This window comes from Coffea arabica, chromosome 10e (assembly GCF_036785885.1).
Source record: "Coffea arabica cultivar ET-39 chromosome 10e, Coffea Arabica ET-39 HiFi, whole genome shotgun sequence".
Lineage (NCBI taxonomy): Eukaryota > Viridiplantae > Streptophyta > Magnoliopsida > Gentianales > Rubiaceae > Coffea > Coffea arabica.
The window spans coordinates 47,079,819-47,100,371 of NC_092328.1; the positions used below are offsets into that span (position 1 = coordinate 47,079,819).

Sequence of the window (20,553 nt, forward strand, 5' to 3'; positions counted from 1 at the left end):
TATAGTTTTGATAATTGAAAAAAAAAACCTAAATTATTGTCCTCACTTGTTTGGCAAATTAAGATCTTAAAATTCTACTGAGCGAGTCTAATATGTAAGTCAAGAATCCAATTTTGATTCAAAAACTTAAACGGTTAAATTTTGGACCCTTACATATTAAGCCTTCGTTCTGCATGTTTTGAATCAATGTGGGATACAAATCCCTACTTATGAGCGTAACACTATATTTATACCTTAATAATTTGTCATCATAATTTACAGCATGGTAATACTAACGTGGAGATCAAAAAACAGATTATAGTGCTGTAACTCGAGCAATTTCACCTTCAAGAAAAAAAAATCAGCAATTTTGGATCCAAATTCGGTGAAAACTCAAGCCTATTCATTAATATCACAAGTTCGAAGGCCTTTGGGATGTCCTCCACTTAAGGAATGCATCCGCCAACATTTTTCCAAGGTGAACTTGGGCCAGTGAATTGACATGGAGCCCATCAATCTCAAGTGGGAGGCCCTTCGCCTCTACTTTGATGACATTCGGCAGCCTAATTGCTGCTTGGGCCTCCCTCACCGTGTCCAAACTAAAGATTGATTTGTACCTGAAAGAAAGGTAACTTGGAAGATTGCAAATCTCTGCGAAAGTCCTGTATGAATTTTTCCAATCTAGTTTTGTAAGACTCAGCTTCTTCTTGAGTGATAGTATCTCTTTCACCTTGAAACCACAAGACAGCTTCAAGAACGCTCTCTCCATAAGCATCATCATCATCAACTTCCATGGCAGCCCTAGCTCTTGTGATCATAGCATTATACAGCTTAGACCCTCGTGACCATTCGCTAAGAGAAGTTCCTCCAACAGCACAAGGCACCAATCCAATAACGTTATTAGCTTCCCCGGTGGCCAAGGCCAAATTCTTGCGCAAGATTTTGTTAGCAAAAACCATGCCAGGTCCAATCCCACAAGTTTTATTGGAGTCAATGTCGAAATGAAGAGGCTCGCGGGCTTCTTCCCATGTTAATCCTGAATTGAATCGAAGAATTGATGGATTTGGATGACATTCTTGAGGAACAAAACCATCCCAGGTTTTGTTGTTGACTCCACCACGTCCAGCCATGTTACTCTGACAAGCTAGAATGAATATGTGTTTCCTCTGGCTTCCACTTTGTAGAGTAGTGCTATTCTCGAGTATTTTTGTGGAAATAATTGTTGAATAAAGGCAGAGAAATAATAGCAGAATTGCCCACCAGAAGCAAAAGTGGTGAAGCATTCTCCAGGCACTGCAACTACGTTCTGACATTAGTAACTATAAAAAAGAAAACTGAAGTAATTAAAAGTGACTAAGTATTTTATCTGTTGAATGAGGTTTAGAGAACGAACAGTTGATGAAATCTTCAGGAGATAAAATGATCATATCCTAATAACAGATGAAAAAGGATTTTGAAACTTGATTAACTAAAGAGTAGTAGATTACTACACGAAAATCTGGACGTCAATGATCTAGGCAACTGGGAATAAAAAAAAGAGCATTATAAAAGGTTTGACAAAATACCACACGGAAAAGTTTTCTGGAAAACAAACGCAAATACCAAGATTTTCTGAAAACGAATACCAATTTTTTCAAACACCCAAAAAATCCATGGAAATATGATGAACAAAGAATCATGAAGACGCAAGTAGTACTTCTATTTCTTCTCGCGAGGGGAATGAAAAGTCCTTGGCAATTGGGGACCTCAATATGTACGCCCGCTAATGGCAATCCCTTGTCAATGGGTGCCTAATCTTTGTGTTATTTAAACACCAATCTATGAGATAGCAAGATAAACCTATCAAATTCAATTGAAATCATAGCAGCCATTTCATTGAATTGCTTGGAATTTGTTGGCTGAAAATGTCACCACATTATGAACTTTGCAGGATTTAATTTTATAGTTCGCAAGCTTAAACTCTCCTCGTCATGTCTAACTCTTCTTTCCCAAGTAAATAGAACATCTTCTATCCTGAGAGAGGGACCACTTGATCTCTTTTGGTTTCCTTCTTTCTATATCTTTTTTTCTTTCATTTTTTGTATTTATAATAGTGTCTCTCTTAGAGTTTTTTTAGTGAGAGTTTCTTATCATTTAGCGATTAGAGATTCCTAACGAGACTTTTCTCTTTTCTTAGGTTTCTCAGTGAGAGTTTCTTCTTTTCTAGGGATTTCTAGTAAGAGTTTTCTTCTCGTCTAGGAATTTCTGGTGAGAGTTTTTGTAGTTTTTCTGTTTCTTGCACTAGATCTAAATTTTTTCAAAATTGATTATCAGATTTGAGATTTCTTCAATCTACCTGGTCAGATATCACTTTAATATTTGGATTTGAATCAGTTCATTAGCCGATTTGAAAGGAAGCAAATAATACAGTTGGAAGTATACACAAAGGATTTTGGGGGTATAAGTGTTTTATCTTTTGATATTTTTGGAGTTTTACAATGTAATATTGGATTGGTTTTCTAGATCCGTGCTACGAATTATGTTCAACTATTTTTTTTCTTTAGATCTATTTGTATCTATATATGGTTGATGTAATTTCTACCAATAATACAAAGTTATTGCAAATTTAATAAAAATGATGATGTTATACATATATATATATGTATGTATATGTACATGTGTGCACGCACGCACGCACATATATATATATATATATATATATATATATATATATATATATATATATATATATATATCGTACACAAAGATTATTTTTAAACACTAGTTTTTCTGAACTTTTGGCACGCAGCAAATTGGGCAGTGGCACTAGACTAAAATCCCATTTCTTTCTCAAATATAAGTAAACACCCTCCGGATTTGTGTGTGCGAAAATTCATTACCAAATTGAATGACAGATTGTCATCTTTTAATGTCTTTTTTAACTTGAGTATCACTTGAGAAGTTCATCTTACCATGGTCGTTGTTTATTTCACAAATCGAAAAAACTTTGCTCAATTTACTAACATTCTTAAGGAGAAAAGATTAGTTTTACTTGTGTCCTTTTTGTTGGATTTTTCTTAGTTAAGATTAGAGGTGGCAAATCAACCCACTTAATTAAATTTACCCATACCTGTCCATGAATAGATGGGTATGGGTATCTTAAATTTTTGTATATGGGTATTATTGGGTAACCCATCAAATCCAATTAACCCATTTAGAATTCTCTTCCCCCCAAGTCTCTTCTTTTCCCCCACCTATTTTTTTTTCAAATTTTTCATTTTGTCATGATGTTAACTACTTTTGTTTCATTATTATTATTATTATTATTATTATTATTTGTTGGTTTTATCTTATTATTTTATTTTCTCTTAGTTTGTTAACTTGCTCATTTTTCGGCATTACTAATTTATGATAAATTTTAGCCTATTTCTTATCTTTCTAAAATGAAAATTTAAATTTATATATGAAAAAAATATTAGGGGTTCAAAATTTTTGGATTAAGTTTTTATATTAATTTTTATAGTACTTAGTTCAAATTTTTATATTCTTATTATTCAATTATTAAATAATAGGTAATTTTGTGACATAGAGTATAAATGAAAAAAAAATTGGTAATTAAGTTTATTGAACATTATAAATAAATATTTAAAACTAATGATGGGTACAAAGAGTGGTATAAATTGATAACTTAGTTTGCAAAAATGAATTTAAATGGGTTTACAAAAAGTTAAAATAAATGGGTTATAAATGGGTAATTGGGTTACCCAATTCATTTTTTGACTTACCCATTTATACCCATCTAATTAAATGGGTATAAATGAGTTGCTTCACTTATACCCATTGCCCATTTTACCCAACCCAAACTCGCCCAAGTCACCCATTTTGACACCTCTAGTTAAGATAAACGGTGGATGGTAGTGTACCATTTTTTTTTTTTTTTGTGGATGGTAGTGTACGTTACATCTTCTAATTGAATTATTTAACAATTAGGTAACAAAAAAATATTTTTGTTACTAGAAAATATCATGAAACTACGAACTATAACATTCTACAATCAAATCCAAGATTGAAATATTCATTGTCAGTTTCATTTAGAAATAAATTCATAAGTGATAGAATTCACATAGTAAGTAAATTTTCTTTATTGCTAATTAAATTTTGAAAAAAGGGGACAGCTAACATAAATTTACTTACTATTTAATTCATAGTCCTTAAAACGCATCTATTTGGGCTTTGTGGCCTAGTCGTTAAAGTTTTAACTCCCGGATGAAGCCCATTTAGACAACTACTAATTACCAGACCACAAGCTAAAAATCCTAGTGGACTTGAACATGGACCTATTCAAAATTCAATCAAACCAAAAAGCTCAGCGAATGGACCCTCATTTTATAGAAGTTTGTTCCAATGGCCGTTATCATCAATTTATTCTTCTCCTCACCGAATAAACCCTACCTCTCCCCTCATTTTCCCCTGCTGAAAATCCTCCCTCGGCGGCTTCGCCCTTTTGTTCATGTTCTTTACTCCGGGAAAATTGCTTGATTTTATATATAATGTATTATCATTTGATTTTTTGTTGATTAGTATTGTTTTTTTTCTCAAATTTTCTGTTGCCCAATGATGGAAAAATTGTTAATATTGAGCGGATTGACAGGGTTTAAAATTCAACGGTTGCCTTTGCACTTCACCGGAAAAATTAGCCGCCACCCACCTCCACCTCCACCCACCTCCACCTCCACCACCAGCTCTTCCTCCACCACATACATACATACATATATACACACACACACTGGTGCGTGGCTTGGCTGGTTTTTTTGGCGGTGGTCTGTAAAAGGCTTCTGTTGAATTACCCGTCAAATTCCGTCTATGATTCATTGAAGCTATGAGATCTGAGGGCTTCCAAAATTTTTTGCGTTTTTGGGATATTTATTGCTTTATTTTCTTATTTAGTTGTTGTGGCTTTCAAACCATTTGATTCTTTTTGTTTTTGTATATATTGAGATTATTTATTCTTTTCATGTATGTCTATTTAATTATTCTTGATTATTGCCCAGTGACGAAAATTTTGTGGAAAAAAGCAGTTTAATTGGTTGCCATTTGTTGTTAGCCTTTTGTGGTGCCATTGCCTGATTTCCTCAGGGGAGCAAAGTGTAATTAACCCTTTTTATTTATTCATTCATTTATCCATTCATCCATCCATTGATCCTTATGATCTTCTATCTATCTGTCTATATAGCTGTGATGAGAAATCATATCAGAGATGCCATACAGATGGTACCAAAAGTGCTTGATAAATGTCACTGCTAGTAACCTTAAACTGCAAATGATGGTTTTTGATTAAAGATAGTCCTAAAATGGCTATCAAATCTGAGGGCTTTTGATTTTATATCTTGTTGTTGAACATCTATTCAGTTGAACTTTTAGGCTTTGGGTCATAGGTGTTGTTCTTGGTATTCATTTATGGGGATTTAACTAAGTTGTTGTTTTGGAATTTTTGCCCAATGATGTTACTCAAGCAATAACAATATAAAGGTAGCTTTTGATTTTCACAGTAAGCCTCCCCCAGCATCTGCAGCAGCAGCAGCAGCAGTAACAACAACATCAATATTCATCATCATCATCATCATCATCATCATCTACTAATAGTAATATTATCTTTGCGATGGGGGATTGGCTTTAATGGGAATCATGAGATTTAGCCGTCTATGTTGCTATGGCTATGAGACCTCAGGGTTTCTGGTGTTAAGCCTTTTCTTTCAATTTTATCTTATGAGTAAGTCCTATATTAATTGGCAGTGTATATACTATTACGATTAGATATACAACAAAATTTGAGTTTCAAATTCAAATTCGAATTATGTATTATGCAATGAAAGTGTATGCACTATTAGCGTGTCTTATTCTATTTGTGATCAATAATGCAGAACACTTTTTGCTGGACCTTGTGGTTTAAGTGGGAATGTGGATTTCTGATTTGGCACATTTTCTTCTGTCAATGGATTGCAATGGAGTTAGAAGCCGAAAAGGGGCAAAACATTAAACATGCATAAGTTCGGCTAATCCAGTGGTTGAAAATTAATTACTACAAGATAATGCCAAGAAAGGGAAGAAAAATTTATATAGAGCATAAATCGTAATAATAAATCTTTGTAGTACGAACAAAGAACCCCAGAAGAAGCGATCGGTCTCCAGCATTGAACGCAAATGCCACGGCTTGACCGCTGCTAACGGAACGTCAACTGGCCACGCAAATAATAATAATAATAATTACTACTTTTTTTTCCCCCTTTTGTTGAGTGAATTTTTGGGCTTGTTTTGATGGTAAAACTATTGAATAAGGTTTGATGGGGTTGATCAGGAGACTGGAAGAGGGATGTAACGAGCAAAGGGGTGGTGGAAGAGAAAATCAGCAATGTCAGAATTTTTTAAAATAATATTCTATTTGCATTATAAATATATTTATTAATTAATTTTTTTATTTTACATGCATCACATCATAAAAAAATTGTAATAATTAATTCAAATAATCTCCTATTCAAACACTTTTAGTTATTTTGAAGAATTATTTATGAATAAAAATTAAATGATTACACTAAATAAATAATCAACGTGGATGGCATAAACTAGTGAGCGGCAAAAATGAGTTCATACCGATGCTGTGTAACAAAATCCAGTAACCATTAGCAAAAGGACTAAAGTGATAGAAATGCTTAAAGTTAAGGGGCAGAGTGTGAAAAGCCATAAAATATATGGTGCAAACTCTCGCCCTCCACTTCAAGCTTTTGAAGTTCTCTTCCTGCTCTTTGTTGCTGCAAATTCAGTTACCTTTGCCGCCACCGGAGCTCTCAAACCTCCAAGCAAAACAAAAAGTAGAAAAGATTAAAGAAAAAGGAAAAGGAAAAGAGAGAGAGAGGGGAAAGGCTTAATATGTTGGAAGTACAGAGTCTAAAGAAAGCTTTGGTCCCAAAATCCCTTATCCCTAATCCATCTCCTGGAAACCTTCAATCTACTCGTCTAGCCCTCCATGTCTGTTTTCTCTTCTTTGTCCGCTAACCCCTTTCCGCATTTTAATTTTTTTTATTAGTGCTAAGAAATTTCAAAGATTTTCTTTATTTAGCTTTTCTTACTTCTGTCAGTAAATTTTACAAACAGTTAATTCACAATTTTCTTTTTGCAGGTGAAGGAGGATGCTTCTCCTCCTTCTTGTTGGGTCTACGTCGCCTCTGGTTGCCGCATTTACAAAGTTCTTGTATGTATCATCCATTGTAGTTTTAATTATTGTAGATAAAGTATTTTAATCATGATGATGCGGATAACTTAAAGGTCGAAATTTTTCTTGGTTTTTTTTTTCACTGCTTTTGGTTAGCAAATTGGAAGATTGAAAAGCCAGGTTTTTTGTTGTCCAATGCAGCTAGAATAGAGGGGTTAAATTAGTTTGAAATTTTGATGCTTTAAAACTGTTTGGTTCAATTTTAACATTTTCAGCTACTTTGGTAATAGCTGCATTTTGTAAAGTGCATACTTGCAAGATTGTGCTCTGATATTGATGGATAATCTTAATAATGTGCTCCATCTTACAAGAAATTTGAATATAAAGTGAAAACGTTAAAAGAAATTGAATAAAATGGGTGTGGAAGAAGTCTAATATGTATGTTTAAACTGTTACCAGGAAGGAATTCATTGTCATGTAATTTTTTTTGAATTGTTTTATTTTTATTCCTCTGTGCTTTTGCACTGTCTTCTGTTTCATTTTCTTTCACCTCTGTAGGTACGGATGGGAGGTTCGTTTGTTTATCAAGGAAAGGAGAGCCTTTTAATCCCTCAAGAAACTCTGGTACATGTGCTATTAGCTCAATTCACCATGGATCTCCATTATGGGCTCAACTTTAATAAATGTTTTACTGATGAATGAAGGTTTTAGACTCTGCAGTACTTAATTGCTGCCCCCACCGGTCAGAAATCCAGAGTATAGTACTTGCTGAAACTGAAAGTGAGCCTTTTTCTCTTGAACATCCCTCCTTTGTCGAGTACAAATTTTGTAGAGATTTGTGTTCTATGACCCTTGATTGATTCAAGTGGTGGGAACTTGGCAATATGGCATGCAAAGTAAATTCTCTGTCAAAAATAGCTTATGCCAGTGGATCTGCCACTTGGCAATGGAGATGAAATGAAATGTCTTGTAGTAGAAAATCTTTTATACGAGAAATGAAGCAAAAATAGAATAGATGAAAACATGAGAAGGAGTAGCCCTAGTGCCATGGAATCTCCACGCGTCATATGGGGAAATCATTCTATAGTACATCATTGTATTGATGGAGTTTGTGGAATCAATACTATAGTGATCTCTCTGTCATCCTGAAGTTAATGTGTGTAAATTTTGTCACGAACATGTGCAGAATTAGTACTTTATCTTTTTCTTGCAAAACCAACTTGTCGTACCTTCTTTTTTCCTTTTCTTGTTTTTAGTTTCCCCCTATTGTATGTAATGTAGACTATTGACTGTATTCAGGCAGTGGTAGCTTCATATTGGGAAGTGTGGATTCTTATGGTCATCTTATCGTTTCTAAGTTGGATGGGAGTGGTGATGGTACTCTCTCTCTCTCTCTGTCTCTCTCTCTCTCACTACACCTGTTCATGTTTGCTTAATTGGGTGTTGTGTTCGATTAATAAATCTTCTGTGTCAACCTATAGGTCACATGTTTTTTCTGCATATGATTTTTGTCATCCTTACCTTAATTCACAAGTCATTTGGCTTATTTGTCAATCATGCTCTTGCTTCCAGTATGTTCTACTTCTAGTTTAACTGTGATCGTAGGAGCATTTGCAGCAGCTTTAAATCCATCTTAGGGCTGTAAGAATGTGCACACGAGGCCTTTGCTCCATCTAACGGACCAGAGTAAAATGGACAAGTTCTACATTATGCTTTCTATCTCTCTTCAAAGGATTTGATAAATGAACTATGGAACCTGTATTTTTGTTTCCTAAGTTGATTAATCAGTAGCTGAACTGAACTCTGATGGCGTCTCTTGCGTGATATTTGGAATCAGATATTAAAGAAACTTGTGAAATTTTTTTGAAGTGCTTTCATGCATTATTCTTCTGGGAGGATGTTTGATTTTGGATTTGAATTTGTGCAAGATGATAATGTTTCTCTGTGTGTTTTCAGATGTCAACAACTTCAGTTTCTCAGTATCTCCCCGCGATTTTGGTGCTGGAGAAAGTGGTTGGGCTGGCCTATGTTTTAACCCTAGTCAATGGTCAATGGTAATCATTTTTCTTCCTGGACCTAGTCTTAAATTTTGTTTTACCATCTTAAGTCTTATTCCTTTTTAAGCATGACTTGAAAAAGAGTGAGATAGAGAGATAGTAATTGATTCCTTGAGCTATTTTATTCTTTGTTTGATCTTTCTTTTTGCTTTTTTTGGTGCTTCATTTGGACTTGGTTGGTCTGACATTTTGAATCTATTTTGTTATGCTGTTGATTCTTTTTCAATGAATTTGCTTACTTTCACATAAAATTTTCTTTTAAGAGGTGAATGGATGCTGAATCCTATCCCCCTGAAAAGTCCCAGTAGATGTAGGATTGAAACATGAAGCTAGCTGAAACTCAGTTTGAGCTTCTTTCTTTTAGAGCTTTATTTGTTACTGGCTCCTAAAATGAAACTGATTCCCGAACAGGACTTAATTTTAGTGAACTTGTCAAGTCGAGTTCAAGCGCAGTGCAATGTACCTAAATCATGATAAACGTAATCTAAAGCATCAAGCTACTAATGCTCAAAATTGGTATTGACTGGAGAATAGCAAGATCTAGCTTGACTTCAGTCATAAACTAGCTACTGGTTAAGATGGTTCCTGAGGTAATGAAGAAATCAAACCAAACTCAGAGAACATAGATAAGATGCATCTCAAATTGCAATTACTTGACTGTTACACAATGATCCATTTTTTGCTTATTGAGGTTCATTTGGACGTGAACTTGCAGTCTTAAATGTGGCAATTGGATGTGTTTTAGTTCTCTAATATCTGAACGTTTCTTCACTTAATGATATATTAAGTTTAATAATCACCGAAATTGAACAGTTTCATTTGTTCCTTCCCTCCCCTACGCCTGCATCCTAAGTGTACTGGTTACAGTCATGATACAATAGAGACATTGTTTCCCATATCATAACTCACTGTTATAATACTTCTACCCCGAGGATAAGGATTCACATCTGGATTAAACTGATAACTGCATAAATGGTTTGTTCAACTTGAATCTCCTATTGTTTCAGGCAGCTGTTGCTCGCAGCTTCTGCAAAAGTATTGATATCTATGACCAAGATATTCATCTTCGCACTCTGCGTACGTAAGTTTTCTTATCTTCACACTCTGCGTGCGTAAGTTTTCTTTCTGTAATTTAATAAGTTTGTTTCTTATTCGAAACATTTAGCCTTCGTTTCATCTGCTGTAGATTTTTAACCATCTACGGATGTTGTCTTTAGTAATTTGACAACTGTATTGACTCATAGAACAATTTCCAAAAGATTAGATTAATTTACCGTTAGATTTTCCGGTACATCATGATGATGATTATCTTTTTATTCATAAACTATTGAATAGTATTCATGCATGTGTATTACGGTAGATCACCTTCTATTTGTTTATATTTGTAAATAAGGTGGTTTTTTACCAACTCTCTTGATTTAGTTTCATCATGCATAACTTTAGAACCATGATTACTGCACCAAAGATGAAGTCTTAAAATTTTTCAATTTGTTATGCTTAGGGCAGATATTTGAGATCCTGATGCTTTCAAAAACAATACTAGTGCTTATGAGGCTTCAAATAACTTTTATGAAAGAAAGGGAGTCAACTAGATTTTTTTTTCTATGACTTTTGCCTAATTCATGTTGATTGTGCAAGTCACTGAAATTATCCTGGTATTAACGTTGCATTGTAGCAGATTATGGTATCCATCTTCATTGATCTTCATGAATAATTTCTATGGAGGAAGTGAAGGTTCTGTATTAGCCGTTGCAGAAGGTTCCCAGGTCACCTCTAATTGTTTATAAATGTTGAATATCTTCTGCTGTCATCTATGGAGTTCCTTTTTATCATATTTGATTTTTTGGTGCAGCTTACCGTATGGGACTTGAGGATAAAAGAAAATAGTGGTTGTGTGCATAGAATATGTGGATCTGTTGGTGATATGGTATATGCAGTTTGTAGTTCCCCTGCTGGTACTATTGCAGCTGGTGGAGCTGATCGTACTGTTACTGTCTATGATCCCCGCAGGTCGGTTGTTTGATAAAGCACCATCTAATTGGTCACCTCTATGTCATGTGATCTACCTCTTATTCTTGTTCATTTTTGAGTGGTCGTATAGGGCTGAGAAGATATTAACATGCTTTATAGAATTTTCCTTTAAATTTATTTTTTAGTAGGGGAGGGATTGGGGAATTAGAACCCAGGATCTCTAATTCTTGGGCTCTTTATTAATTGTTAGTGCCAAAAATGATTATCCTCAAGCTTAATTTCTTAGATGCAGAATGATGGTAAGAAAGAACTGAAAATGTGCAAAAAATCAAAGAAAGCTACTTAGAAGAATTTTTAAACTGTTACTATGGTTTTCCTTGTTCCTCCACTGCCTTCTGACTTTATTTGTTCATTTTCTTTAGTTTTTAATCCATCCCATGGTTAAAATTCTCTTCTCTCTCTTTTTTTTTATTTCACAATGGTCCATATGATGGTCTCTTAAATCCCTAATACAGTGGAGCCAAAGAGGCATTGTGAATCTTTCATCCTTATTTGGCTTAAGGGCTTACATTTGGCATCTTGGTTGCAGATGGTGTGCACTATCAAGGTGGCTTAATTGTTCAAAATATGAGGTTAGTTATAATCTTGTATTATCCAAATAAAAGTTCTTCTTTTCAGAAAAGGTTTTTGATGAATTGGAAAGATTGTAACTTCAAATTAGCTTCTTCCTGGTGGAAAAAGGATATCAGTTTGACTTAAACTGGAGAAATAAGCTCCAGAGCAGATGCTTTGTTCCATCTTATCTCTCTTGCCTTTCCATCTCCATTCTATTTCGACTTCGAGTTTCGCCAAGGGTATTGATTTACAATCACTTCTTGGAGAAATATGCTACGTGAGCTTAGCCAAGCTTTAGATTTCTGACAAAGAAGGAATTTTTGGAAACCAGACTAGTTGATTTGACTAGACTTGCATCGAATAAAAGGCAGATTTAAACTAGACAATGCAGGTAAAACAGGCAAAGTCTTGGGACACATGGTATACCATATGTTTAACTGCATCAGTGCAAGAGACCAATTTCTAGCTTTGCTCTTCTTAACCACCCTGCATGCCGAGAAAAGGAAATGGTAGACAGCTATATGATTGACAAACCCAATTCCTAGAGCTCCAACGTAGTAAAAACAAGAACTTCAGTGAGCTCAATAAGTTGTAATGATACATAAATTGGTTGAAGGTCAATAGAGAAATCCATGTGTAAATACTGTATTTTGCTTTTGTGTTTGTGTATTCTTTATTAGGGTGTGTGTGTGTTTGGGGGGGGGGGGGTGTGAGGGTAACAACTGTGGAAGAGGCTGCTAGAACAGAAAATGCTAACATTTTAGCGTGCTGCTTGGAGGAACACTTAATGGGAGAGGTGAGAGAACTATTACAATGGAGTCAAATTGGAAAACAGAGCTTCTTTTAGTGAAAACTCCTGCCAGAAAGCCGCGATTCACTATTCTCTTTTTTCCTTTCATTTCATGGTCATGATTTACTTTTGTCACTCATTTTTAGATAACATTGAATTTGTAATATTGATATTGCAGATAACTGGGCTAGCCTTCTCCTCTCTTAGTTCTGATTACATTTATGTGCAAGGAGTTGATTATGAGGTGCTGCTTCTTAAACTTTGATCCATATTTTGAAAGGAAATTGTGTTGATAATTGTGATGTAAGTCTTGTATTCTGTTGGCTTTGTGTCTTTCATTACCTTGATCGATTCATTAATTTTTGCTGATATTAGCATGATGCTCGAATGGATTTTCTCAGTCTCAAATGCATGGGAAAGAGAATATATGTTACTATACATTTTCCAGTATGCTTATCTTCAATCGAAAACTTTGTTGTAGTGCACAAATGAGCTGAGTCTTTAAACTGGTAGGCATAGTTTCTGTCCATGTAAAAAGCACTGAGTTTCTAGGATTGCTATTTTCGTATTTAGATTTTTGTGGTACTATAGGTTTAACTGCAAGTCTTAAGCCAAGGATCCAGAGGGTGAAACCAATGCTGCATCTAGTTTTTGGAACTGCAAGAGCTGATGTGTAACCATGATTTGCCTCAGCAGTGCATCATGTTCCAGTTAGATGTATGGTGTCTTGCTTTGGTTTTTATTCTTTTCTATGGGCTTATGATTTAGATGTTACAGCTACTTTTTTCACTGCCCAACAAAATCTGTTATGTGAATTGGATCTCTCTCTCTCTCTTTCTCTAGGTGTGTGTTTTGTCCAGCCATGCTTATGTCAGCAAGTGTGAATGATGTTTTCCTAGAAGCTGGATTTGTAGAAGCTTAATAGCTTTCTGATAGTTTTCTGTATCAATTTAAGCTTTCTGATAGTTTTCTATGTCAGTATATGAATGATCATTGATACCTAACGCGAATTTTGTGGATAATCATATGTTTGCAGATTCTTTGTGGAAATTGGTATGAAAGTGAGAAGGCCTTTTCATTTAGAGGAGATTCAAACTGGCTAGGATTTAGTAAGGTATGATACAAGTCGGTATGGATTAATTTTTTGAAAGCTATGATAATCATCAAAAAATGGAGTCATATACTTTATCTCAGTTTCAGTAGAAATTGATTCGCAATGATGTATCTGATTTGTCAATGAACAATAAGTAAGAGCAGAATTGTGGTAAAGCTCTTCTACAAGAATGACTTGGATTTGGATAATTGTAGAAACTGAGAATATATGGGGCATTTGAGGTTTAGTAGTTTGCCTGTCCTTCTAGCTTTCATATGGTCCGACTTTCTTTACACTTAAAGGGTTCCATGAATATAGTAATTATAAATTTTCAGATTTAACTCTCTCTCTCTCTCTCTCTGCGAGTGAGTAACAATATTCGAATTTAGAGATTGATCATAAAAATTTGGAAAAGCAGCATTTTTGGCAGAAGGTGTAAGTAGCAAACTCTTTTGCTAGTTTAAGAAGCATTGGTTATTACTAATGGTTATTGGTTACTTGTTCCTTCAATTTCAATGCATGTTATACTTCTCTTCAGTACTATGCTGGATTTGCCTGTCCGCCTTAAAGTTTTTTACCATATTCTTTGTTGCATACTTTAGGTAATTGCTAATCTGATACCCAACTTTGATGTTGAGATAAAGTAGTAGTGCCATCTTGGAAGTTGGTCCTCATTCATTTTTTTGTTTTCCTTTTTCTTTTATTCTTTTTTTGCCAGTGTCCTAGCAGGGATATTGTTGGGGGATGGTGTGATTCAGGTAATGTTTTTGTTGCTGACATTGGGCTTGAAAAAAGGTATTAACAAATGCAGAAGTCTTCACTGGAATACCCAAGCACTTCTCGGAGCCATTTTCCGATCTTCTAACTCCATTTGAATGCTTTAGTTAAATGGGAAGCTTGAATGTGATTTGCATAAAGACATAGATGCACCAGGCAAAGGTGTCCAAGAGGCCTAGCCATTTATTTTGTCTGTGATGAACCATTTTACTAGGAAAGCGAGAGGAATCATTTTCCGGAAGGGCTTTGACATCTCGGTGAGGGTTCTTGGGAGATGGAACCGTAGCTTAGCATATGAGGGTGTGAGTTTTGTACTGAAATCCTTCTTCAAAACTGCTGTAACATTGAATGAACCTCATAGCTAAAGCCTCTCCTCAAAAGAGTGGGTGAGCTGCTATATATTGTTGCTAACATTACATCTTAATCCTGTATGAAAGTGCTGCTGTTATAGGTGTGAACTTTTCCAGCACTTCTTTGATGTCATGCTCGTATGTCAATTCCTTGTGAAGGAATAAGTTAAACAGTTTTTTGTTTCAGACTTTTCTTGGGTGTTAAATATAGCCATTTCGTGCTTCAGTCTTGTTCACTTCTGCATATGCGGAAAACAGCACTGCAGGTCCAACCTCTTTAATTAGTTTTGAGCTTCGGCATCTCCTAAAGCTCATCCGTGCCATTTATCATATCTGCCTGCCTGTGGAGGGCTTAAGATGGTCAAAATGCTTCATATCATTTTCTTCATTTCACGTCCTCTCTCCATTTTGTGGCATGTGACACCGGTGTGCTGAAAAGAACTTTTACTTTCTAAAAATCTTTTCTCCTATTTATTTGGTTTAAGATAAAAACTAAGAATATCAAAATGGGGGCAAATACAGAATACTTCAGATGAATATTTCGTAATTAAGCACCAGAAGACTTGAACATTATAAATAAAATAAAAAAATGTGTAACAACTTTCTTTTTCCTTTATTGTGAAATGCACGTTTCCGTTTATGTAAGTGTTTTTCTAAAACAATTCATAGCTTTAAAATATAAATTAGGCCTATTTCTTATCTTTTATTATTATTTTGTTTATAAATTAGGCCTAGAACATTAGAAAAATGAGGTGACTAATGAAAGTATTTGGATAGCAAATTATTTACATAAATTTATCTATTTACATCATAAATATATTTTTTAACTGCTTTTTTATCGCACATACATCACATCATAAAAGTATTACAATATTCTTTTCAATAAGCTATCCCAAATAACCTCCTATCCAAACACTTTTTCATTTAACTAACAGAGCAAATCTTGTTTGGATTGGGTTTTATTTTCTCAAATTTATTTGCTTACATCATCATTACAATTTCCAATACACCTTTTTACCTTCCCAATTATCTTTTTATCTCACATACATCACATCACAAAAAATGCTACAGTAAAAATATCTCTAATAATTCACAATCCAAACAGCAAAACAGGAAGTGATTAAGCTCTGTTTGAACAAAGCAACTCTTAATTACCTCCACTACTTAGTGATTGTGGTTACTTGATGATGTAGTAGTACGTGATGAAATTATCAAAGTCAAGGTCAAAATATCCCACTCCAAAGTAGAGGCGAATCTAGAAAACTGGATAGAATCGTGCTACCATCTTACATGTGTCCACATCTGCAGCAGCAGGTTTTCTGGCTTTGTGGGGCTTTGTCTGGGGTCAACTGATGCCTGGAGACCTTAAAATAGGGTCCATACTCCCTATTCCATACTTGTTTACTTGGTCTATGGTTTTCTATGGTTCCATCTTCCTTGCCGATTGCCACGTACCAAACTTGCTACAGAAGATGATAAACTTTTGTTGAAAAAGAAACTAATCCGAGGGCCAATAATTAATCCTTATCAAGACAACTACTATGAATCTTTACACTTTTATTCAACTCCCGAAGAAGTCTTTTTCATTGAGTAACTCCCAAGAAAGAAAAGTTCTTCTTGGAGAATAAAGAGATGGATAATGCATATGCTCTCTGCCACAGGCTCTCAGGTAAACTGTTTATGGCAACAAAAATTTGACAGTGACAACATAGAATGAAATATATAATTTAGCTTTAGCCAACTTTGCAGGTTGCTTTTATCCCAACAAACTTATATAATAAGATCAAATTAGTTGTTTGATTGTGCCCTTTAATTTACATTATGATTATGCTCCTTCATGTTTGCTAAAATTGCAAAGGTTGATATTCTAGTTTTTACTCAACATTGCCATAGTGTCTTGTAAGGTTTAATTGTAATAGAGATAGATATCTCCTTTGGGTTGATCACAGTAAAAAGCCTTAACAAGTGGTTATTTACTGATGTCTGTGGCGGTTTTAGAGACCTTCTTGTTCCAAAATCACAGTAACCTCCTAGAAAACTTTTGTCAAATGCAAAAACTCTAGCTAGATGCACTAAAAACCAAGGAAATATCAAGAAAATCAAAATGTATATGTGAAAAAAAATAAAAATTAAGACGAAGTATAGAAACCTTATAACATATCATCTAGTATAAAATCAATGCAAGCCACTATTTTAGCCACTGTAACGTATCACCTTAGCATTAAAGTTCTTGATGATCTCCTTCAAAAGCAAATGCAAGAAACCAGTTGGTGCAAGTTATGTTTTGGGAACTGTGAAACTTAACCTTCAAGTAGTCAACTTGCTAATAGGTTACTTCCAAGCTTTCTTACTTCTCTTTCGAGAAGTTACAGTCCTCTAGAAGAAGCATTGGTACCTTGGTCAATTGGGCGTATTTGTGAAGAATAATTTTATGATATCATCTTGCCTAACCAGGCCAAGGACAAAATCCAAATTACCACTTGTATGATACAAGAGATAGAGATGTCTATGGGTGGAGCCGAATCAATACATTTCATGGCTCCCACGAAGCAGGTCATGGATAGGTAACAAAATAATGAATTGAAATATTTTAAGGACCATAACTGGAGGCTGCGTCAGGTTATGGTTATGGTTATGGGTTCATTGTCATTCATCTAATCAGCTGGCTATTTTTTTTCTTTTAAGGTGATTCATCATATAGATATATATATAGTCGTTATAGCATTTTAAGGCAAGTTTTATTGTGTTGTGTGGCGTGGTGATAATAGTTTATTGTTCTGCGTTTGTTGTGCTGCTGACGGGAGAAATTGCAGCATCTTGAACCATGAGCAAACTATTTGTTCATAGGGTTAATAATTTCAGAAACCTCCCCGACGTATATTCTAATCTCACGTAGCACTCTCAAAGTTTTAAAAATTTCACTTATCTCTCCTATCAATATAACGTGACTAGATGTCCCAATCGGAGGCATTGAAATGACAATGTTACCCCCAATATTTTCCTACTTTTTTAAGTAGCAAAAGGTTGGGTTCAAAAAAATCCTACAAGCTAAAATATCTAAAAATAAATAACAAGAATGATATTAAAATATTTTTCTCTCTCTTGGTTACAAAAATCTTTCATCTTTGCTATGACTGATCTCTTAAACTTTTCACTCTAATTTCCCTCTTTGTGGCAAAATTTTTGTGTCTTTTTGCTACAAAATCTTTGTTCTTGAAGTTTTTGCCTTTTCATAATGTTGAAGTAGTTTTAGAAGTTATCTTTGCACACAACTGTGTTCTCTAGTTTCAAAGCGACTAAATTTATTATTCATTGCACTTACACCTTCTCATATTCTAAATTTAATTTTCCACTTTATTTGTCTTTTTTCATAGTTGAAGATTCATATATCAAATTGTACAAGGATAAAAATGAAAAGATAATATAATCTCTCTCCTCCAATGCATTTTCTAATACTTTTACACATATGGGATGAGAATGTTACATAAACTGTCATAATTTAAGGGGAATTATGTTAGATTTCTGAAACTTCAGGCATACTAGGTGATACTAGGATAAACCTCAGGGGAGGTTCTTGAAATTAACCCTTGTTTATATCTAAAGGTTCAAGATGTAATCAATCCTAGCTAGATTAGTTGGCTAATGCTATATATGTCAAAATCAACTTGATATATACGAGGAAAATATTCATTTAAATTATAACATTTTGCATTTTCGAATCTGTTGTTGCATTACTTCCAACAAGGAAAATCCATCCACTTAACTTGATGCAATACCTGCCATTGGCCTTTGGGTGCAAAAATTATAAAATTTAGAGTATGGAAGCAGTTGCTCGCTCCAATTTTTTTTTTTTTTTTTGCTATTTCGCTAGCATTAAAAGAACAAAAAAAAAAAAAAGAAACCTGTGCTATAATTGATTTTCATTATTGATAGTGACATTAAAGTTGTATAATAAACATGTGAATTGAACCTTGACTTCAAATGGAGCACATCACAATCAACGCAAATCTACAAATCCATCTACTTCTGCTGAATGGATGAAGTCATGGAGAGGAAAGTACTCAATGCTATTGGGGTTTCATGCGATTTGGTCTGGTTGTTGTATTTGAAAAAAAAAAAAAAAAAAAAAGCGATGTGCATGAATCAAATACTTGAATACAACATTATAATATATTTGTACGCCAAAAATTTGAATATACAACAACTGAACAGAACCATACAAAACACAACCGCACTGAGTTCTTTCCAGTGATGGAGTGTAAAAGATTATAATACTGAGAAGTGACTGTGTTGAGAGCTACAATCTTCAATTTCGTATAGATTACTAGCTGAAGCGATTCTTTCTTGGGGAAGGAAAGTGCCAGCTCTTTCGTTGTGCTCAAGGGATCCTTTCTGGGATTTTTAAGAACATCATCATTTTCAGATTCTTTGCTCCATCGATGCTGTTGCTTACGACAAGCTAAAATGGTGGGAACTTCATTACTTCATCTGTACTATCCTTTGGTTGACTACAAATTGTGACAAGAAAATACACGTATGATCATGTGTATATTGAAAGGGCAAAAATGCTTTGGAACGATTGCATGGCTTTATCCAGTTAAATCTGATCCCCTAATGGAAGTGGAAAATGAAACATAATTTAATTCGCTTTCCACCGATTGTCAGAATGCTGTCATTGGTATGTTAAAAATACTTTTGCGTCTTCTCAGCTCCTCGTTCAATATAATTACGACAAGTTCAGACACAAAGAAAGCAAACAAATTCAAAAGAAGGAATTTTCCAACTATACATATCTCGAAGTTTGCAATTCTTACCTGTCGGCTTTCTTGTCTTGCTAGAAGGGTAAAAAGCCTTGATTTGCATATATTTCTACTCAACATGGGTTTAAGATAATTAATTAGTGATATATCATTCTCAAGTTTGTACAATGGTCAAATTTTGATTACTCATATGTTTTGTTTTTATTTTACTTTTAAGCATTTACATTTCATTTTAAATCAAAATTACATATTATCTAAACCCAATAATCATGTATATATTCAGTGTTAGCACTTATCATAAAATATATAGGAAAACGATTTTTGCAAAAACCTCCTTGTTTGGATTGCCATTTTTTTCCAAAAAGTTTTTACTATTTTCATGAACACATTTCTCAATCATCTCTTTATCTCACATACAACAAATTATTACAGTACATTTTTTTTAAAACAAAAACTCCAGAATATAGCAATCCAAACGGGACTGTATCGGATTTAGAAATCATAATCACTTGAGTTATTATAGCCTAATTAATGATAAAAACTACGTGGCCATGAATACTTCACTTAATGATGTCCGGATTAACTTGTACAAGCCATCAAACAGTAACAAATTTAATAAACCAGATTACAACAATAATGTTCTCAAAAGATATACCATTCTTCTATATTTAATACTCTACTAGCAGTTACTGTTTCAAGATTATTCATCACATTCTGACGTGCACACAATGCGATCAGCATACATGCATTAAGAATCCTGTTCCATTATTTCGTCAAAACTTAAACAACATTGCACCAAGGAAGAAGTGCCTCACAAGTCAGAGGTCTTGATTGTTTTAGGAACTCGAGTTGTCAAGGTGTTTGTATTGTATATTCACAATATAATTTCTCGTGTCCCAAAACCTACAGGCAGGTGGATATGACTATGACCATCGATAATGAAACATATCTTACATAACCAGCTGTATTAATTCT

The 20,553-nt window shown here is 34.3% G+C and overlaps 1 protein-coding gene and 1 pseudogene across 5 annotated transcripts; one reads left to right on the forward strand and one right to left on the reverse strand.

Annotated features, from left to right (window-relative positions):
* Positions 1-391: 391 nt before the first annotated feature.
* Positions 392-1,292, reverse strand: LOC113711583 (probable carbohydrate esterase At4g34215; annotated as a pseudogene).
* Positions 1,293-4,333: 3,041 nt separating this feature from the next.
* Positions 4,334-14,937, forward strand: LOC113711124 (uncharacterized). 5 transcript variants are annotated; one of them, XR_011821917.1, is made up of 13 exons: positions 4,334-6,981; positions 7,133-7,204; positions 7,724-7,789; positions 7,870-7,945; positions 8,465-8,542; positions 9,122-9,219; positions 10,230-10,303; positions 10,898-10,988; positions 11,075-11,232; positions 11,783-11,825; positions 12,777-12,842; positions 13,190-13,315; positions 13,442-13,610. XR_011821917.1 is itself a non-coding variant. In XM_027234289.2 (13 exons), exons 1-13 carry the CDS (start codon positions 6,883-6,885, stop codon positions 14,491-14,493), a joined length of 1,083 nt encoding a protein of 360 aa, XP_027090090.1. In that variant the 5' UTR covers positions 6,472-6,882; the 3' UTR covers positions 14,494-14,937. The 5 variants fall into 5 exon arrangements, 4 of the variants coding, with proteins under 4 accessions (XP_027090092.1, XP_071923563.1, XP_027090090.1 ...); XM_027234289.2 differs by lacking the exons at positions 13,190-13,315; positions 13,442-13,610 and adding exons at positions 13,635-13,712; positions 14,410-14,937 and having other exon boundaries at positions 6,472-6,981; XM_027234290.2 differs by lacking the exons at positions 13,190-13,315; positions 13,442-13,610 and adding exons at positions 13,635-13,712; positions 14,410-14,937 and having other exon boundaries at positions 6,551-6,981; positions 10,901-10,988.
* Positions 14,938-20,553: the final 5,616 nt, after the last annotated feature.

Excerpts from the sequence above, each read along its gene's own strand:
- LOC113711124 (XM_027234289.2), top strand. The coding sequence starts at position 6,883 with ATGTTGGAAGTACAGAGTCTAAAGAAAGCTTTGGTCCCAAAATCCCTT. Across the intron at positions 6,982-7,132 it reads CTACTCGTCTAGCCCTCCAT|GTGAAGGAGGATGCTTCTCC; the intron begins GTCTGTTTTCTC and ends TTCTTTTTGCAG. Across the intron at positions 9,220-10,229 it reads ACCCTAGTCAATGGTCAATG|GCAGCTGTTGCTCGCAGCTT; the intron begins GTAATCATTTTT and ends CTATTGTTTCAG.